The sequence below is a fragment of the Pan paniscus genome, chromosome 5 (genome assembly GCF_029289425.2).
Source record: "Pan paniscus chromosome 5, NHGRI_mPanPan1-v2.0_pri, whole genome shotgun sequence".
Lineage (NCBI taxonomy): Eukaryota > Metazoa > Chordata > Mammalia > Primates > Hominidae > Pan > Pan paniscus.
This window is the reverse complement of record NC_073254.2, coordinates 39,925,980-39,946,218: the sequence shown is the minus strand read 5'-3', so window position 1 is coordinate 39,946,218 and position 20,239 is coordinate 39,925,980. Positions and strand designations below refer to the sequence as shown.

The following is a 20,239-nucleotide window of genomic DNA, read 5'->3' as shown; positions in this document are numbered from 1 at the left end:
AAAGCAGTGTACCCTCTTTAAGAACAGCAGAGTAAAAAAACATTCTAAACCCATTTCTGTAGACAGTCTGTACTGGCTTAAAATAGCTCTGAGCAGAGAAAACATAACAACATGTACCTTGTACAGGGCCAGGAAGACATGCAAAGTTGAGGTATTTCTTTTGAAATATTTATATAAAATATATCTGAATAATCTGTGACTCAAATATACAATTAGATTCTTTTAATCAAAGCATTTAGCATTATCACGACACTACCCCTAACAATAACAGCTAAGACTTACTCATGACTTACTATGTGCCAGGCACTATTATGAAATATTTTATATGTAATATCCCACTTAATTTTCAAAACAAAGCTACAATGTAGTTTTTTGTTATTACACCCATTTTACAGATGAAGAAAGTAAGGCACAGAGAAGTTAAATAACTTGGCCAAGATTAAATGTTAGCAAATGCCATTTCAGAATTTAAATGTAGGCACACTTACCTATCTAACACAGAAAATGGGAGGCGTAAAATGTAAAGACATTGAAAAAAGAAGCCATTCCTGAATTTAAGGCTAAATATATCACCACAAGCATCTCTCTTTAGAATATTAAAATGTAAAGCCCTACTCTGATGAATAAAGAAGTTGGCTACTCCCAGAGAACACAGAAAAAACGACATGAGCATGAAGCCTTCCTGCATATACAGTGTTGCTGACACCACTTGTTCAGTTCTGCGGACAACCCGCATATGTCAGGTGTAAAGACAGATGCCACTTTCATTAAATCTCTGCAGAAAGAACACATAAATGGAACAATGCTTAAGAAACTCCAAGTGACAAGGTGCTAATAGCCTTTCCTTTGCTCCAGATGCTGCATTAACAAGTAACCCTGGACAGGAAAGATTGGACCAACTTCTCGCATCCAGGCTTTGCCAAGAAAGAGAGAGAGAGATATTGAACAGAGAAGACCCAACATGTTCTCCACAGAGACCACTTCAGAGAGAGTAAAATGATAGAGGGTTAAGTGCTATTTAAACTCCAAAAGTTTTTTTCTAGAAAGGCAAACTGTTGAAAAGGAAATCGCTCCCAGAACTTTACAGTTAATTCACAAACAATGAATTTGGGGGAGATAAAATTCTGATAAGGAGCAAGACATCCAAGATGCTTGAAGGGAAACATCTGTACACCCAAGCCAAATATGTGACTACGTCACTCTGTGCAGCCTAGTTTTGATTATCAACAGCACGAGCAGTGACTGTGATTCAGTGAACAAAGTTGTACAAAATGTTTCCCCAAACTTCAACATTTGTGCTGTCCCAAGGATGCTGGCAAAGAATATAAATTGGACCAAGAGATTTAAAAGAAAAGGAGCTGAGGCTGGGCATGGTGGCCTGTGCCTGTAGTCTCAGACACTCAGGAGGCCGAGATAGGAGGAGTGCTTGAGTCCAACAGTTGGAGACCAGCCTGAGCAACAAAGCGAGATGCCACGTTTTAAAATGCTTTAGTTAGTTAGTTAGTTAGTTAGTTAGTTAAAGATAGATAGTTAGATAGATAGATAGATGGATAGATAGATAGATAAAGATAGATATTCTTATAAGAAAAGGAGCTGGAATACTCTAAGTGCCAAACTGAACTGCCCAAGACTTAGCAAAAAACAAAGCACAGCTGCTTCTCTTCAGGTCATGCCTATGACAGATGATAAGATCTTTTTTTGGTTGCTAGTGACAGCTGATTTAAGACAGATGGATTCAGGAAACCAAGAAATGACCACTGATAACATTCACTGGCCTGGACTTCTCCTGGCCACACCTTAGCTCAGATTCTGCAAGTGAGTGTGGCTGTGCCCCATAAGGTTAGGCATCAAAGAGCAGAGAGATTGCCTTAAAAGAACATTGCAAGGTTATCAGTCACTTCCCCGCATCTGAGCGTCTTGATTTTCTTTGTCTGTTCTACAGGGTAACTAAGAAAGTCCTCTGTGCTTGTTTTCTGAGACAGCAAATAAGGAGGTCCCTGAGGAATATCATCCTATCTGCCAGGCTTGGAAGAAAAGACAGCCACAAGCAACATAGTACACAATGGTAGCTTTGAAAGGATACAGAAAAGCAGGCTGCACTCTTGAGGGCCTCAGCAAGGAGGACAGGGCTCCACAAGGAGCTCCTCATGGCAGAAAAGAGGCCATAGGTCCTCATCACCTGGACACCTCTCTCCCAGGACAGGGAGATAGTGAAAGGGTCAGGAAATTGGGACAGTAAATGAGAATGGGAAGGACTACTCTGCAGCTTCTAGTGGAGTGGGGAAGGACCATGAGACTTAAGAAATTATTGTTGGCTATACAGATAAAATCAACTGCCTTCAGAACTGTCTGGGAAGAAAAACAATGTCTCCTTTCATTATGATACTAAATTATCTTCTAAGACATTGGACTAGTTCTACATGCATATTAGCTTATGGTTCTTGTTAATTACATTTCATCTAATGAAAGTGCCATGTGCCTTATCATTTGTGAATCTACTCAACTACCATTTATGAGAGCATTCAAAGGCCCAAGGTAAGAAAGTCCCACGACAAGGGCAAAGATCTGAATCATATAATACAGGCTCACATCCACCTAGGATTCAGCCAAGGAAAAAGCTATGGCTGATTCTGCCAAGACAATGATACTTGGAAGCTGTGACTCTGAAACCACAAGTGAATTCACAGGACTTTCTCATTCCAGCAAACATACTGTAGTAGAAGACAACACTTCCACACAGGGAGATCTGAAAGAACCCTAAATTGCATGAAAAAGGTTTGCCTCAGGAGCTAGGGTCCAAGGAGCACTGGTCTAAGAAATACACGGATCCAAGCGAAGAGAACAAGCCATTCTGCCAAGTAGACTCTTGTTTAAGACAATGAAATAGACAAGGTGGAGGATTTATTCTCTATTGAGACTTCCTGAATAACAATCAGGTGAAAAAACGCACCCTTCAAAATGCCTATTAGGCAATGATGGCAATGATTCCACTTCCACGAATTTATCCAAGAGAAATAAATATGAGGACATGGACAGTTATAAGGCAAAATATTGGAAATAACCTAAATTATCTGACAATAAGGGACATGGTTAGATAAACTACAGTACTCCTCTACAGTGGGTAAATGGAGTATCATGCTTTCTACTGCCCTAGAAAGCTTTGACCCCAAAAATTAAATTTTAAAAGTATACCACAAAATAGTATTCATGATTCCATTTTTTAAAATATATCATATATTTTATGTAAGTTAGCACAGAAAAATATGAAAAATACTGATTTTTTTCCAATGATTATATCTAAATTGATAGGATTAGGTGATGTTCGCTTTTTCTTTCCTATGTTTTATTATTGTTTTAGTAATGCAAATATCAGGGATACTTCCAAAATTTAAAAAACAACAATAACAAAACCTTTTGTCCAAGCAATGCATAGGTAGCATTCTTCACCAGGCAGGTTGCACTTAGCTTGATGTTCCCCACCCTGCCTGGAGGAACACAGATGCTGTGATGCCACAGGCTCCATACCCTCTTCAAAAGGCACAATCCACAGGAGCCCATTAAAGACTGAGAAAGTCTGTTTAATTCAGTTCAAGGGTGTTCGCCAAGCATGTGTGATCCCCAAACACTAACAGTTGTTTAAAAGGTTCATGGACAAAGTAGGGTGATTCCAAAGCAAGGTGATCAGAATAGTGATAAGTCTGAAAACAACATCTTCCAAGGACTGAGACTCCAGGATGTGAGCCTATTTAGCCTGAGGACTATAAGACCAAAGAAAAGTATGATAACCTTCTTCAAATACTTGAACTGCACTCATGGATAGGAGGGAGAAAAATTGTTCTGTGATATTCCAGTAGACTATGCAAGAAGAAATGGAGAGTGAGAAGCAGATCCCAGTCCAAAAGAAGACAGGGCTTTTGGGGGCTTTTGCTTTTCTCATCACTGGGAATAGCGAAGCAAAAAGTAGATACCTAGCTGTCGGAGGTGCTACAGAAGAAACTTCTCCTAGGTTAGGACACATGGTTAGATGGCTGCCAAGAGTCCTCCAGCCCCAAGATCCTCTAGGCAGCAATCAATGAGGGCAAGGTCTCAATAAATTTCCCCAGAGTCTGTTTGAGTCAATCTGTCTACACCAGATCCTGTCTGGTGGATATACCTACTAATCCCAGTCAATGTCCATAAATGTCTCCTGAGACTCCAGGGCCCAGGGATCAGCAGAAATAGACACATTTGCCTCCTTAGCAGGAACTAAGCACATCTGTCTCAAACCCTTGCCAAAGGCTGGTGAGGCTGTAAGTACAGCTCAGGACATGTGTACATGCCTGCTTCCTACCTCTAAGAGGACGTCCTGTGCATCTACACATATCTAAAGAAACCAAGACACTTGCTGGCCAATGTTCACCAACTGATAATGCTTTCAAAAAAAGAAAAACCTTGGGTTGGGCACAGTGGTTCACACCCATAATTCCAGCACTTTGGGAGGCCAAGGCAGGTGGATGACTTGAGCTCAGGAGTTCAAGACCAGCCTGGGCAACATGGTGAAACCCCATCTCTACAAAAAATACAAAAATTAGCCGGGGGGGCAGCCCATGCCTGTAGTCTTAGCCACTTGGGAGGCTGAGGTGGGAGGATCACTTGAGCCTGGGTGGCACAGGTTGCAATGAGTTGACATCATGCCACTGCACATCAGCCTGGGTGACAAAGTGAGGCCCTGTCAAAAGGGAAGAGGAAGGGGGAAGGGAAGAGGGAAGGGAAGGGGGAAAGGAAGGGGGAAGGGAAAGGAAAGGAGAGGAAGGGAAGGGGGAAAGGAAGGGGGAAGGGAAAGGAAAGGAGAGGAAGGGAAGGGAAAGGAGAGGAAGGGAAGGGAAAGGAGAGGAAGGGAAGGGAAGACCAGCTCGCTTATGTAACCCCACTACTTGGGGAGGCTAAGGTGGAAGAACTGCTTGAGCCCAGGAGTTTAAGACTGGCCTAGGCAACAAAGTGAGACCCCATCTCTAGGAAAAAAAAAAAATTCGGCATGGTGGCATGTGATTGTAGTCCCAGCTCCCGAGAGGCTGACACAGGAGGATCTCTTGAGCCCAGGATATCGAGGCTGCGGTGAGCTGTGTTTGAACCACTGCACTCCAGCTTGGATGACAGAGCAAGACACTGTCTCAAAAATAAATAAATAAGAAAAACCTTCTCCTAAGAAACAAGATGAGGAAAATAACCCAGTGAACACTCTTTTACCTACTGCCACTACTACTACTGCTACAAAACACACACACACACACACACACACACACACACACCAAGCATCCTTCTTTCCCCTCTTTGCCCCTCTTTCCTCAAAGAGCTGGGGAAAGTGGTCTATCAAGAGGGAAAAAAATAAATAAAACACAGTAACGTAAAGATTTAGACAATGATATACCCCATATATACCAATCCAAATTCTTATATTCTATTTTAAAAAAAAAAGCATTTTAGAAAGCAGAGGGGATACGAGAGGGAACAAAAATCTTTTATCCTTCAGATTGTAGCTGCATTTTTCATCTATTTTAACAAAGATATTAACAGCATTTCCAATGAAATGAAACCTAAAGTTGTTACAGTAACCTTTTACTAAAGTCTTTATTTTTCTCTGTAACTATTTTATAACTATGAAAAAAAGAAGAGTTCTCCCTATTCATTCCATATTTTGATTAGATTTCCTGGCTTCTTAATGTCCACAATGTCCCTTTCATGCTACTCTCCTACTCCCCCCCCTCACTTACCTTCCTCCCCTCTCCAGGGTATATACCTAATTGCCCTGGTCCAAGGGTGGCTAAATCCCAGAGACTGGAAAAAGAGTATCTTTTTAGAACAATGAAAAGTTACACCGAGCCTGGTGTATGTTCAACAGCTTCTTTGCCTAAGGTCATTTGACTCGCCTATCCTAACTACAGAAGAAACTGGGGCAGTTGCAGATGAGGAGAGAGTAGAATGTAAATGCATCTCAGGTAACAAGTTCAAGTCAGCCAGAACTGCCTCCTGAAAATGCACACCCAGGGCCAGAGCCTGCCCCCAGGCCCTACCCAGAGACTAGTGGAAACAGGTAGGAACTGACTCCAGTGTTCGGTTCAGGTAAATTGTGAAGTGCTTAAATATGGATTCTTTTATTTTGAGGTTCCCAGAATTTATGCCAGCATCCTTGGCAACAATGCACGTTCTCTGATAACTCACTCCCAAAGACTGTTTCAATGTTATTGCTGTTTTCTAAAGCTCAATTTTCTAGAGCCATGTAACTTCACCCAGGTGCTTTGAAAATCACCTATGCACAGAACTGTAAGTGATCCTTAAAAGTTGAGACTCCTAATGGTACCACAAAGGCAACTGTTCAAATTACCCAACAACTGGTACAAGAGCATCTCACAGAGGGATGTAAACCTGGGGACCTAGAATAATGATTTTCTGACAGCATTCTTCAGAAGACATTGCAGTCTACAAACATTTTATATGAATTTGTCTTATGTCTATTTTAACTACTGGAATAAAACACCAACACACACACTCAGATGTGTTACACCAAGTTTTACATATCAGAGAACAACTACGAGGTACACTGTGCTGCCAGGATAACCCACTTTTGTGCAGATCTCAGAATAAAGCTTCCCCTACCGTCTCTATTTACTTGGAAAGCATCCTGAGATTGCAAGACTAGTTATTTTAAAAACTGTGATATGTGTACTGCTTAACTGGTGAATCGGGAGTCTCTCTATTCCATGCAACCAGAGCAAAAACCAAATCTCCCCTACTATTTCTAATTTGTGTTCATCGAAACAGCCTCACTGAAATCAGTGATTAGGTTTACACTATTATAGGTTTAACTATGAACTCCCAAAATACAATCCCAAAACATTACTACGTTATGGGTTCCATGAAAAAAAAAATTGTTTTAAACAGGCACTAAGTCTGAAAACCATTGGCCAAGGCTGATGTTGCCTTAAGAAGCTGAACACAAATTTCAGCATGAATATCCGTCTGAAAAGTGACTATGGCACAGGTCATACTGCTGAATCAAGTTAGGTACTGGAGACTGGCGAACTAGAAAAGCATTAAACAGACTGGTCATGCAAAATGAGTATGGCCTACTGCAAAAGAACAATAGTTTCCATATTGCAGAATATCTGAGTTGAAGATAATTTGTGACTAAGTGGGTCAAATACTTCCAAAACTTCTATATGAGAGCTATTTCTTTTTTCATGTCCTCTTAAAAAATAAGCAGGTGGAATAGAGTTTATACTTTATGTTAATGAAATACAGCGCTGCCACCAAAATATTTTAGGGATACGTTACCCAAAATAATACCCCTATGCCTTTCGACATTTTTTTAAGTTAACTTATAGTTACTCCAATCCAGTCTAATTAAGATGTTCAAAAGCCATAAATAAATAGCCAAGGGGAAAAAAATATGTTAAAGGGATTTCAGGCCTGGTGCATTGGCTCATGCCTATAATCCCAGCACTTTGGGAGGCCGACGTGGGAGAATCGCTTAAGTCCAGAAGTTCAAGACCAGCCTGGGCAAAATAATGAGACTGTCTCTAAAAAAAATTAATTAATAAAAAAAATTTAATTAGGCAGGCATGGTGGCATGTGACTGTAGTCCCAGCTACTCAAGAGGCTGAACTGGGCAAGGCTCAGTTCAAGTGATTGCAAGAGGCAATCACTTGAGCAAGGCTCGTGATTGTGATTGTGCCATTGCACTCCAGCTTGTGCAACACAGTGAGACCCTGTCGTTCAGGGGCCGGGGGGGTGGATTTCAGATTAACTTTTCAAAAGAAAACAAATGGACAACAGATGGGCAGTTTTAAAGAGAATAGGTAAACAAAACAGAATAGTTCGATTTGTATGCCACTTCCCCTACTTGCTCAGTTTAAGAAGAAAAGAAGTCCTGCTTCTGACCCATTTTACGAAGGGTGTGGAAGAAGAAGGGGTTGGCAAAGATGATGTAACCCAAATTCCAAATCAAACAGAAAAAACCAAAGTGGAGACTAGGAATGACTTTTCATACACTTTAAGGCCACCAACCTGGAGAGAGGAGTGCCACATTCCTCTCCCCCAAACAGGCAACAGCAGAACTGTGGGAAACAAGAGGTCATCAGGGCTCTTGCTCCTGCCAGACATTGTTTTTCCTTCAACTTAGTTCCCAAAAAAAAAAAAAAAAAAAAAAAAAAAGAATCCCAGCACTTTGGGAGGCCAAGGCAGAAAGCTTGCTTGAACCCAGGAGTTCAAGAAGCAGCTGGACAACGTGGTGAAACCCATCTCTACAAAAAGTACAAAAATTAGCCGGGTGTGGTGGCACACGCCTGTAGTCCCAGCTACTTGGGAGGCTGAGATGGGAGGATCACTTAAGCCTGGGAGATTGAGGCTGCAGGGAGCTGTGTTCATGTCACTGTACTCCAGCTTGGGTGATAAAGTGAGACCCTGTCTCAGAAAAAAAAAGAAGTCCAGACAATGACAAATGCTGCCAAGGATTTAGAGAAACTAGACCACTCATACATTGCTGGTAGAACCATATAATGGTACAGCCACTCTGGGAAACAGTTTGCCAGTTTCTTATAAAAGTAAACATGCAAGTCCCATGCAAACCAGCAATTGCACTCCTTGGCATTTATCACAGAGCAAGGAAAAGTATGTTCACTCAAAAATCTGTACACAAATGTTTACACCAGTTTTATTCCTAATAGACAAAAACTGAAAACAACTCAGATGTCCATCAACTAGCCAATGGCTAAACCAAACGTGGTACATCCATACCATGAAGTACTCCTTAGCTAAACTGATACAACTTGGATGAAGGTCCAGGGAATTATGCTGAGCAAGAACAACCAGTCGCAAAAAGGGGATACCGTATGAGTACATTTATATAATGTTCTTAAAATGACAAATTTATAGAAATGGAGAACAGATTAGTGGCTACCAGGGATCAGAGAAGTGGGGAATGCTAGGTATGGCTATAAAAAGGCAATGTTAGGGGTCCTTGTGGTGATGGAAATCTGCATTTTACAGTATCAATCAATGTCAGTATCCTGGTTGTGACATTATACTATAATTTTGCAAAAAGGGAAAACTAAATAAAGGGCATAAGATAACCTCTCTGAATTATCTGACATAACTGCAGACAAATCTACAATTATTTAAAAATGAAAAAGTTTAATTTTAAAAAATACATAAGTTAAAATACATTTTTTACACTCCAAGTACTATAAAAATTGGGTGAAGATTCATTTAGCAAATGGGAGAAGGGAATTAGAGTCAAAGAAACATAGAATCACTTTCTAATGACATCCCCTAAAGACAACAGAGAAAGGTATTTCAACAACATATAACATGTCAAGCCAACGTAGCCCAGAGTGGAACTACTCACAATGTAGATTTTAAAAAACATGGCTAAAGGACCATTCCTCAGGAGGACACTCCTAATGATGGAGAGCCTATTCAAGCCTGTTCTATCTTTTCTTAACTGTCCCAAGAGGCATCATCTCTGGCCTGTTCCTTCTTAGCCCATGGTCATTAGGGTCTCTGGCTAAATAAGTTTGGAAAAAACAGCATACTTTATCCAATTCTTAGAAATTTACAATGCACAGGGGTGTATTAATGGCTCTGAAAACTCATGCAGTAAAGAAACTGATTTATCTTTAACACTCTGCCAAATTTATTTGAGAATAGAACACTCTTGCCCCAGAACATCTAGCATTTCTGATTTCACTTGAGGAGAGCATACCTTAGGAATTTTAGATCCAGCTTGTTGCCCTCTATCCTGCTAATAAGGTGCCACAAACTGTGAATAAACCCTCTTGGCCTTATGGTGAACTGACCTCAACCTGTCAATGGAGGCAGAGGATACTTGGGCTTCAGAAGGAATGGCACTTTCTGCACCATGGAGAAAACAGAATGCAGGACCCCTTTGTTCCTCTTGCCTTATCATTTTTTGGGTGTTTGCTACATGCAGCCACTGTGCTATGCAGTATTTAAATAAATTCCACTTGATATGCAAAGCAACCACATACCAATAGATACTGTTATAACATAAGATTTTTTCCATAGGAAAAAAAAAAAAAGAAACCTGATTCTTAACATTGTCACAAAGTTGCTGAGCAACAGTGTGAACCCAAAATCTGGGCCCTTAACCACTGAGCCTTAATATTTCATTATACACAGGTGGCAAGAAGAGACCTGTTTAACCAGTCCTAACTTTCACCTGACATCCCAACTGCAAGGATAGGATTCAGGCTTTACACCTGCCCATTCTCTACCCTGTATATGCCTTACCCCAGCTGTACCTTAGTATGTTTCTCTAACATAAGCTCTCTCAGGCTTCCAGATGTATTCTGTTCCCTTTGTCCAGAACATGTCTCCACTCTCTTCGCTTGGCTAACTCCTACTCATCTAGTGAACGCCAGCTTAAGCTTATCTTCCTTCTGAAGTCTTCTCTGATTCTCAGGCCTGAGTTGGGAGTTCCTCTCCGTGCTCCTGAAGCCCCGATTCATCCACTCATAGCACATCTGAAACCACTGCCTGGCTACATGTTTACCTCCCCAACTAGACTGTAAGCTTCGAGTCCCATGAAGTCAAAGACTAGGACTATTTTGTATATACCATGTGCCTGGGACACAGCAGGTGCTCAATAAATATAAAACTAGTGTATAAATCAATCAATCAAAGACAGAGAGACTCTAAAGTCCAAATCTCCCCTATCATTGTTTGAAGTCAGCAACCATGGAACAAAGTAACAGCTGCCTTCTTTTTGACCACAAAGGCAAAGCAGATAGGCTCTGAGTGAGGCAGAGCTGGGTTCGAATCCCAGCTGTTATTAACTAGCCAAATGATGTGAAGCAATTTACTTTGGCCTCGCCAAATCTCAATTTCCTCATCTGCAAAATGGAGATGTAAAAAGTGCCTACCTCATAGCGTTGTAGTGGGGATATAACAAGGCAATGCGTAATTAAGTACTCACACAGTCTCTGGCACTTGGCCAGTGTTTAATAAATATTAGCTATTATGATCATGGCTGGTCTGAGTGTAGGGGTGTTTACAACTAATTGATCACAACTCATTATAGATTTCTTTGCTCTTCCTCCACTCCCATTGCTTCACTTGACTAGACTTCAAAAACAGATTTTTAGAAATATTAGCTATTATGATTATAGGAAGATGAAGATAAGCCCTCTACAAAAGATAAGCTAGAAATAGTATAAAGTCTCAAGTGTAAGAAGAAAGAACCACGTAAAATACAGCACACTCCTACTTTTATAAGAAGAAAAGGAGTGAATGGTGGGCAATGGGGGAAAGTAACAAAAGCACAACTCAAAAAGCGTACTGTAGATATTCAGCCAACTCATTTATGAACCATTTTAGTAGGCTAACAATGGATTAAGCAATTAAATTTCTCTAAACTCAGAAACTCAGAAATCCACAACTTTGAGGTTACTTCATACATCTTCTTGTTCTAACTTGAAGCCTGTCAAAGAAAGCCAGACCTTGAGTATTTCCATTAATAATTCCTGCCCATGCAAGTAAGTAACAGCCACAGTGAGTTCCGGCCATGCTCCTAGAAACTGCTTAGATTCCATATTTGGGGAGATAAATGCTTAAACTCAAATACATTTTTAATTTGGTTACAACTTTAATCAATTCCAGCTGTTAGATGAGGCCAGAAAAACTTACAATTAAGTACTAATCATAAGCATGTTTAAATAGTGCTAATTTTATACTGGACATTTAAATTTGTCTTTGAAATTTTAACATGGTAAATTGCACTCATGATGTGGGTTTGTTCTTAGCATAATAATAATTTCCATATCAAATAATACCAAGCCCCAATTTTTTAGACTGTCATAGCAACCACTACCTTATATTTAAGTTGTAGAGAAGTTGATTCATCTTATAAAGTTACTACATTATTAAAAACTTACTTTAAATTTGTAAAAAAGCAAATGACAGAAACAATATTTCTTCTCTACACTACCACTTCCAAAAAAATAGCACAATCATTGTTGAACAACATCAAGAAAAACATAACTTAAGGAAATCTCACCTTTACTGAAGTTAAATACAACAGAACAATGGCACCAATCATTTCTTCTACTGATAACTTAATCATGCAGTTTACATAAGCACATTTTGTTGCTGGGCAAAAGCCATTCAAGTTTTCCCATTCAATGCCTTTACCATCCCGACTTGTATATATAGACAACATAGAAACAGAAGTCATCCATCACAAGCATAATCCTTACTAACAAGAAAAGACAGTCACATATCCTGGAGTTAGATATTTTAGAAGATTCTCAAGACAGATGTGATCAGAAAGACACTTCAAATTCTTTGGCAACTTTAACTGAAGCAATGGAATATTAAAAATATTCTTTTTCAGGCCATGCACAGTGGCTCATGCCTGTAATCCCAGCACTTTGGGAGGCCGAGGCAGGCAGATCGCTTGAGTCCAGGAGTTTGAGACCAGCCTCGGGAATACAGGGAGACCCTGTCTCTACAAAAAATAAACAAAATTAGCTGGGCATGATGGCTCACACCTGTAGTCCCAGCTACTCAGGAGGCTGAGGTGGGAGGATCGCTTGAGCCTGGGAGGTTGAGGCTACAATGAGCCAAGATCACACCACTGCACTCCAGCCTGGGCAACAGACTGAAATCCTGTCTCAAAAAGACTTTAAAAAATTAAGAAATTATACTCTTTCAATAACATACCTGGGATTTGTTTTAAAATTCTCCAGAGGAAAAAAAACAACAACAACAACAACAACAAACAAACACCATGGGGAAGATATTTAATATTAGTACAATGCTGAAAATGGTTGAAGCTGGGAAGGACAGGTACACAGGGTTCGATATACTATTATCTGCTTTTTGCATATGTTTGAAAATATCCATGATAAAAAGTTAAACAGTATTCTCTCCATCAAAATATTCTTTCCACCTAAGCTTAAATTTAGATTTGCCACAATCTCAACCTAGAAACCATTAAAATATCACAAAATGTTTTCACCTCTCTAAAGGTACAACTCTGTCACTGACACCTCTCTAAGAAGTTTTCTGCAGCAGGGCCCAATCCCTCAGCATCTCCTCTCACAAACTAGAAGGAACCCCAAGTCCAGTCGCAACACTAGCAGATACTGCCTTCAGCAGGAGTTTCCCTCCAAAGCACCAACACCCTAAGTAAAATGACAATGCTTTGTTAGCTCATCACCCCTTAGATGGACTCATATATAACATCTGAGAAAATCTAATTAAGTAATTAAACCAACATGAGATGAACTTTTTAAACTCCTCCATAAGACTTTATGAATAAAGTCATAGGATCAGCCACCACACACCAAATAAAAAAGTTCCATTTAACATCAAACTCTGAATATTATGAAAACAGGCTCTAAGAGATTACCTAAATATAGGCAGCAATTACAACTTTGAGAAATACAATCTAAAAGCCTTTGATCTTTAAAATTCAAATTACCCTATTTTTAACTTTTGACAAAGAAATATTCCAATTAACCTAAGACAAAATGGTCATCAGAACTTTTGAACAATATATAAAACACAGAAGTAATGCTGCATGAAAATTAAGCAATCTAAACAATGAAAACACACTTTCATTTCCAAACATTTAATAAAAATAAACAGCAATACTTACCAGCACTTTGTTTTCAACTTTGTCTCCCTTAACTTCCAACTTTACTTTCTTCTTCACTGAAATTTTTATCTTCCTGCCAATAACATCCTTTATGCTTTCTGAAAAAAAAAGGAATTATGTTATTAATAAGAAAAAAAGCACTGGGGAGGAGTAAGAATTTGGAGGAGTATATTTGGTTGTTTTTACTGTTGTTGTCTTTTGAGACAGAGTCTTACTCTGTCACCCAGGCTGGAGTGCAGTGGTGAGATCTTGGCTCACTGCAACCTCCGCCTCCTGGGTTCAAGTGATTCTCCTGCCTCAGCTTCCCGAACAGCTGAGACTACAGGCGCACACCACCAGGTCCGGCTAATTTTTTGTATTTAGTAGAGATGGGGTTTTACCATGTTGGTCAGGCTGGTCTTGAACTCCTGACCTCAAGTGATTCGCCTGCCTTGGCCTCCCAAAGTTCCGGGATTACAGGCATGAGCCACCGTGCCCGACCGTTTGTCTTTTTTTACTTGTTTTAACAAGTTGGATGGTTATCACCCATCAAGTATTTAATAAACACCTACTTTGTACCTCGTACTGTATATTGATATGCTGAGGCAAACACAAAAGCACGACATAATACCAGCCCATGCAAGGCATGACATAATCTTGTTTGGAAAATAAGATACATATAAAAGAAAAAACAAAGAACAGCAAACAGTGAAGTTGGGCAGTATGATGAAACACTACATTGCATGCAGAACACAACAGGAATTCATAAATTCCCTCTGCCCCTGGCTGGTTACCTCTGGTGCCCAGCAGCCTCTGGGTTCACCATAGTGTCATACAAATATTAGCATTCTCTATGAGTAAGTCTTGACATGATGTTTGGGGAATACGGCAAAACAAAACAGAACAGAACCGGGCTGGGCACGTTGGCTCACGTCTGTAATCCCAGCACTTTGGGAGGCTGAGGAAGGTGGATCGCTTGAGGCCAGGAGTTCAAGACCAGCCTGGCCAACATGGATAAACCCTGCCTCTACTAAAAATACAAAAAAAATTAGCCAGGTGTGGTGGTGCGTGCCTGTAATCCCAGTTAGTCCAGGGGCTGAAGCACGAGAATTGCTTGAAACCGAGAGGTGGAGGTTGCAGTGGAGCTGAGATCGTGCCACTGCATTCCAGCCTGAGTGACACAGTGAGGCTCTGTCTCAAAAAAATAAAAATAAGCCAGAACTATACCAAATGATTTACTCAAACAAAGGCACTCCCAGCCATCTGTCCTTCCAAAATCATCACAGCACAATACCCCCAAGAAGTGGTCAAAGGCAATAGAAGGAGAAATCTGGAGACTTCACATTTCAGATGGTGGTGGCAAAGTCTTCCTAGGGCTCCCATGAGTACCTCAAAATGAATATGTCTGAAATCAAACTCATTATCTCCTACTCTGGACACTAATGATGCTGGAAAATGCTTATGTCCAACTCCTTTCTCTTAGACAGAAAGTCAGTCTCCTAAAATCTACCTCCTCCACAGCTCCTGACCACCTAGGCATGACTGCAGTAAGGGCCTCAGAATCTCTCACCAAGACTAAGTCTATGGCCTCTAACCCATCAGCCCACTGTCACCTCCATAACCACAGTGACTCTTCCAAAACTGTGAGATTCATCACGTCCCTCCCAGTCTATGAGTTGCAGTCATTTTTGAATAAACCCAAAACTCATGGCATGCCATTCAAGGTCTTTCACATTTATTTTCAGTGTGACTTCTCAGCACATACCTAAACATCCCATTATTCCTAATATCTTCATCTTTTACACCCCTAGGATTGTGTATCTATTATTCTCTTTCCTGGGATGCCCTTTCCCTATTGTCCTCCTGGTTATATTCTACTTATCCTCCAAAATACAGTCCCCTCCTCTATGCTCCCATACCTCTGTATTCTGTATTATAATCATTTTGGTCTATTCACATGTTCAACAAATAAATGTACATAGGAGTACCTCTTGTATGTCAGGTACTCTACTAGGTGCTAGATAGAGATGGTCTTTGCATTTCACAGGAGTTTGCAATCTAGTGGAGGTCACTGAGAGATGTCATAAAAGAAATTCACACACAATGCATAAGATCATGGATTCGGAAGCACGCAAAGGTTTCAGGGAGGAGAGGATCCCTGAGCTGAATCTTGAAGGCATAGGAAATAAGATCACTGGTTTCCAAAGTAGAGTGTACAATATAATCCATTGAGATGAAAGAAGAAAATAGAATTTTCATTTCTACTTACAATGTGTGTTTCAGTTTGTGTTTTAGATTATACACACTAAATGGAGCACGTAGTTTAACAAATATATGTTTATTAAGGGGTAATCAAAATTTTCTTCTTGGAAACACCGCCATGAAAGTTTAGAGCTGCTGAGATAAAGAGTGAAAACGGGGAGAAAAAGACAGTGTACGCATAAAGAACAGCATGGAAATCTGAGAAAGCACAGCCTGTTCAAGGAACAGCAAGGAGGTGGAATGTTTGGGGCAAGGGAACATGTAGAAGAGCTCACTGCACTTTGAGTTCTTCACAAAGCTCCTATCTTATCAGAACTCGAGAAACAAGCACAGGCCACTCCTCCCTCCCCTAAAAAAGAATTGCGGGAAATGGGCATCTGAAATTGACTTAAGAACATATACACATGGAAACAGACTGGAAAATCATATACCCTTTAAAATAACAACCTTTAAGTGGTAACAGGAGTGACATATAGTCTTCTTATTCTTCTCTACATTTAAATTGTTTCTACATAAAGTCTATAACACTTTTTTTTTTTTTTTTTTTGAGATGGAGTTTCACTCTTATTGCCCAGGCTGGAATGAAATGGCTTGATCTCGGCTTACCGCAACCTCCGCCTCCCGGGTTCAAGTGATTCTCCTGCCTCAGCCTCCCGAGTAGCTGGGATTACAGCCACGTGCCCCCACGCCCAGCTAATTTTTGTATTTTTAGTAGAGACGGGGTTTCTTCATGTTGGTCAGGCTGGTCTCCAACTCCCGACCTCAGGTGATCCACCTGCCTCGGCCTCCCAAAGTGCTAGGATTACAGGGGTGAGCCACCACGCTCAGCCAAGTCTGTAACACTTTTTAAATATCTTGAGGGAATCTTAAGGGAATATATAGAGGTTTTCACGTGGTCGGTCGCCATTTTGAATTGATCAGAGCAGAACTCTTGTGAGCACTTGAATTTAGAGGTAAGCAGGTGCAGGTATTTATTCTATCCCAGCCTAACTTGACCACTGAAAGGCCCAGAAAAATCATATCGGGCATAATATGTCACTCTGTTGAAAGAGATAGGCAATACTTAATAAAAACAAAAATTCCATTTCAAGATAAAGGTCAAACTCAACTTTTAAAATATACAAACTATTCCTTTTGAGAACCATGAATAGAAACCCAGACACCTTATTTCCACTCTACCCTTCACTCTTTCTCTTGGGCCTAAGTAATTACCTACACTTTCCATTTCCAGACTTAAGGACAACTCCTTATATAAAGTAAAAATCTGCCACTCACTTTAGCCATCCTTATCCCCTGACCAGCCAGGCAAGCCCTGCCCTACACTCATTCTCAGGACCTCTGGAGGCGTCTTCAGAGCCTCTGGCGTTTGCTTGGGGTGTTGGAAAGCTCGCAGCCTCCCAGAACCGGATGGGTCACTCACTCCAGCAAAAGATGCAGACTCCACAGGGTTGGGGAGAGAGAAGAGGACCTGCTGGGATCATGATGAGAGGTGCGTGTGTGTGTGTGTGTGTGTGTGTGTGTGTGTGCGCGCGCGCGCGCGCGCGCACACGCGCGTGCGTCTGTGAATAATTTCATACTGTAAATTCTGGTAAAAGATTAGGTTTGTCTGTAATTCAGCAGAAGTAGGGGCTTCCATACAAACCTAGCAACAGCCTCTCTACATCAAGTTTTACCTGCCGAGTTAACAGTCACCAACGAAAGGGCATACACAAATTCCTCCAAAGTATTATTAGCTAAAAGGAACAACAGAGGGGCAAATTCCACACATGGAGATCAACGGGTGCTCAGAACTTCCTCTTGTTGTCAGCGCCGATTAAACATCATCTTTGTGAGCTGTAGGCTGTGTAGTGTGCCAAGAATGGTACAGTAGGGAATATAGGTCACTAGGGCTCAAAACACATCTGTACACAGACGCACATACCTTGTTACAGTATAACATGCTACACACATATACATGCTTAAACGCTAGGTTTTCAGAACACTCTCCCATCCTATTTCAGCTCTGCCATTTTAACCCTCCAGATAATTAAGTTAAACCCCAAGACTTAACCAGCCCCGCCCCCACCACCACCAAAAAAAAAAAAAAACCTCAAGGTACTCAAACAATGGGTCACCTTGCACAGGGTAACACACACGGGTTCCCTAAGAGATCCCCTATAGGGAGAATCGGTAGGTTAATCATTATTAAAATAAGGCTCTTATCATTAACCCTCTATTTCCTGGCCCGAGTCTGCGTCAGCCCTGTAACCCTTTCGCTCCCAGCTGGCTACACCAAGCCACACCTTGCCAAGCCCAGTCATTTTACCAGACTAGCGCCCACTCCCCCAAGTCTGCGTGTCAGAAGATCATCTCCCGCGGGGCATTTTCAGGAAGGCGCCTGACACGTACCGGAGACGACCTACTGTGCGCTCGCCACCTGTCCTTCCAATAGGCTTTCCCGGACTTTCCCGAGTTTGGGGCAGTGGGCTGGGAGCTGTAAAGGGCTCCCCTCGCTTGCAGAATCCCAAGTCTAAGATGGCCCGCCCCCTTCTTTCGCCAACCTGGATCCCCGCTTCTGGGCAAGAGGAGGTGCCCAGGGCTCACAGTCGAGACCCTCCTCCCACCCACCTCCCGAGGACTCCCGATTCCTCCCCGAAGCCTTCCCTCTCTGCACTTGGCTCTAGAGGCGGTCGGATGGGAACAAACTTCCCGGCACCCCCAGTGACCCTGCCCAACACCACTCTGCCCTAAGAGGCGCCAAGACTTCTCGAGACCTGCGGGAAAGCAGAGGTGGGAAGGGAGATAGAGGTGAGGAGTACGCAGAGGAAGGTGCAAAACCAACAACCGCGTGAATCTTACCTATCAACTCCCTGGGAACGTCAGAGCTCTCCTCGGTCATGGTTGCCCTGTAGGTGTGGGGGTTATTGCAGGTCCAACTCTGATTTATGGTCCCCTGCCCTTCCCCGAACTCCTCAATTTTTTTAGAGAGGCAGATGCAGCTTGCAAATGGAAGTGGGCAAGAAAAGGGGGGGCGGAGACAGAATTTTGCCGCGCGCCCCCCGCCCCACCAAAAAAAAAAAGAGTTGCAAATGCGAGGCGGATTTGCTGCTGCTGCTGCTACATGACGCCTCCTCGCAGTTCCCGGCGGCTGAATAAGGAGCGGGCCGGATTACAAGCGGGCGCGGGGCGCGGGGCGGCTGTGGCGCCTGCTCCTCCTCCCGGCTCGCTGGTCCCCGGCGGGGCTTGGGCCGGCGTAGCTCCCGCCCAGCCTCCGCGCCGCACCTACAGCCCTAGGTGAAAGCGGAAGGCGTGGGAGAGGGCGGGGAGAGCGGCGCGGGGCGGGGGGAGTAGGTTTTCCTCGCGCTCCTGCCGGGCTCCGGCTGGGCGGGGGCAGCTCCGGCCCTCCTCCTTCTCCTCCTTCTCCTTCTCCTCTTCCTCCTGCGTTTCCTCCTCACCTCGCGAGAGCCGGCCTCGCACCGGTGCGAGGCCGGCCTCCGGTGCCCGAGCGCTGGGTCCCTGGCGTAGGTCGCACCCCCAGGAGAGACGCTGTGCGGTGCTGCGGTGGCGGTGGCGGCGGCGGGCACCGCGCCCCTCCTCGCAGCCTCCCTCCCAAACCGCAAAAGCCCTGCGTCTGGAGAGGGGGCGAGCGGGCTCGCGAGAGAGCCCGGGAGCCATCTGCTGGCTGCGAGGGAGGAGAGCCGGATGAGCCGGGCTTTCCAATTCCTTGTCCCCACTCCGGGGCGGGCCAGGGGACCCAGAAGACGGGAGACTGCAGATTCTGCAGACCCGTCTACACGGAAGCTGGTTCTTTTTGGGACCCTCTTACGCACTTTTTCTTTTTCAACCCTCCCGGTGACATGTCACTTCATCATCGCTATTCTTCATTTCTGATGAGCTAGACGAACCCTGTGAACACTAATCATACCATGAGAAGACACTTTGTGTGTGTTCAGCCGGTGCTCTGCAGCCGCAGTTCGCTATCTCAGACATTCCCGTTGAGAGCGCCTTGGAAAATGCCTTTCACTCGGAAAAGTCTCTTTTATCCTCGGGGCATATTCGGGAAGCTGAGCTTTAATCACTGGAGCCTATGTAAGCCTGCGGATAGGTCTGATCCTACCTGGGCCCAAACTCCCTATGACTTCCCTGAGCTCCATCCCCAGAGGTTCAACTTCAGGGCCAAGAATACTTTGTGCCTCAATCGCTGCTTTTTAGCCTAGGGCTAGGAATGTCCCAGACTGTCTAATCAGGTTCTGCTTTTAAAGGACAGAAAAGGAGGAAAGGAAAGGGAATCCGTGCACTTGGCAATCTAATTTTAAACACTGCTGTTGACCTTGGACCCCTTAGAATCATCTTCAGCCCCAC

The 20,239-nt window shown here is 42.7% G+C and overlaps 1 protein-coding gene across 14 annotated transcripts in view; it reads right to left on the bottom strand.

Moving 5' to 3' along the window:
* The window catches only part of CARMIL1 (capping protein regulator and myosin 1 linker 1), a 340,777-nt gene extending 321,195 nt beyond the window's left edge, over positions 1 to 19,582 (bottom strand). For 10 of the 14 annotated variants that reach the window (XM_063605168.1, XM_063605169.1, XM_063605172.1 and 7 more), the window contains exons 1-2: positions 19,333 to 19,582; positions 13,658 to 13,755 (exon numbers count right to left, since the gene is read on the bottom strand). In XM_063605168.1, coding sequence (XP_063461238.1) covers positions 13,658 to 13,755; positions 19,333 to 19,552 — 318 coding nt within the window. In that variant the 5' untranslated portion in view covers positions 19,553 to 19,582. Of the gene's footprint in view, positions 1 to 13,657; positions 13,756 to 18,736 lie in introns of all 14 variants that reach the window. The other 4 variants (XM_055113236.2, XM_003823208.5, XM_003823209.5 and 1 more) reach the window with 2 other exon arrangements.
* Between the last annotated feature and the right edge of the window lie 657 nt (positions 19,583 to 20,239).